At 53.1% G+C, this 1336-nt stretch overlaps 1 protein-coding gene across 1 annotated transcript; it reads left to right on the plus strand.

Moving 5' to 3' along the window:
- Positions 1 to 91: 91 nt before the first annotated feature.
- Positions 92 to 1173, plus strand: LOC116380907 (ankyrin repeat and SOCS box protein 16-like; the record flags this gene model as incomplete). The annotated part of the gene is made up of 3 exons (XM_031842728.1): positions 92 to 357; positions 541 to 949; positions 1090 to 1173. Coding segments are annotated over exons 1-3 (759 nt in total), but the record flags the coding sequence as incomplete, so codon positions are not given.
- Between the last annotated feature and the right edge of the window lie 163 nt (positions 1174 to 1336).

Consider the following 1336-nt stretch of genomic DNA (forward strand, 5'->3'; position numbering starts at 1 on the left):
CACACACACACACACACACACACACACACACACACACACACACACACCACTTGACACACTCCTGCGAGCTTTTTCCTATCTGTCAGCAGGCATGTGGACGCTGAGCTCCAAGGTGAAGCAGACTTCAGCACTACGCCTGGCCGCCGGCAGAGGACACGCGGGCTGTGTGGAGGAGCTGCTGTTTCGCGGGGCCGAGGTGAACGACGACCCCGGAGGAAACACGGCCCTTCACGACGCCTGCGTGGGCGGCCACGCAGTCTGCGTCCAGCTGCTGCTTTCTCATGGAGCAGATCCCGAAGTGCTGGCCGCAGACGGCAGCGCTCCTCTTCACCTCTGCACCTCCGTCCAGTCACTCCAGTGAGTGATGGAGCAGCTGACAACTAACTAATCTATTGGGAGCTTTGGGAAAACTGAATTTAAGTGTTAATCTTAATTTTCAAAAGTAATTCTCATAATTGTAGTAACAAAACTCTTACTTGAAAACCTATTTTTTCTTTAAGTAATGTTTTTGCAGATGCAGATGTGCACCTTTTGTTCCAGGTGTGCCGAGTTGCTGATAGGCGGAGGTGCTGACGTCAGCGTGAGGATGAGGGAGACGAGGCTCACACCTCTGCTCGTGGCTGCCCGGCGAGGCCTGGAGGAGCACGTGGAGCTCTTCCTCCGCTACGGAGCAGACGTGTTGGCCACTAATCAGGAGGGAGAGACCCCTCTGAACGCTGCATGCTCCGCCGCAGAGAGGCCCTCCGAGGCCGGCCGCTACTTAGGAGTGGTTCAAAAGCTGCTCGGTGCAGGAGCTGACCCTAGAACCGCGGGCAGGAAGCGGCACACCCCTCTGCACAACGCATGCGCCAACTGCAGCCCCCGGATCGTGGACGTCCTGCTGCAGCACGGCGCTAGGGCAGATGCTGCCAACTGTGCAGGACACACACCGATGGACTGTCTGATACAGGTAGCTCATGAGAGCTGGGGGGGGGGGTTAAGTGGTTAGGCTTAGTTAGAGTCATGTGACACAGCAAAGATGTGAAGTTTAGAATCTGATTGTTTTAAGATCAGGCAGAGGGATTGACTCTTTTCTGTTTGTTCCTCGAGGTGGTTGAAGATTACCCTGGCCAGCAACCGGAAGCAATAGCGCGGTCACTTCTGAACCATGGAGCTAAGACTGTTTCACCAAAGGTTAAAAACAAGCACACTGAGAGAACGTGATACTGATTCTGTAAAATGAGTTGTTTTCTAATGCACACCTGATCGACAGGTGAGTAAGTGGTACCAGAAATTATTGAATTCCTGCATTGTGTCTGTTTTCCTGTTACATTAATCTGAACCCAACCAAAACCTC

Source organism: Anarrhichthys ocellatus, unplaced genomic scaffold, assembly GCF_004355925.1.
Source record: "Anarrhichthys ocellatus isolate YVR2014 unplaced genomic scaffold, GSC_Weel_1.0 scaffold9516, whole genome shotgun sequence".
Classification (NCBI taxonomy): domain Eukaryota; kingdom Metazoa; phylum Chordata; class Actinopteri; order Perciformes; family Anarhichadidae; genus Anarrhichthys; species Anarrhichthys ocellatus.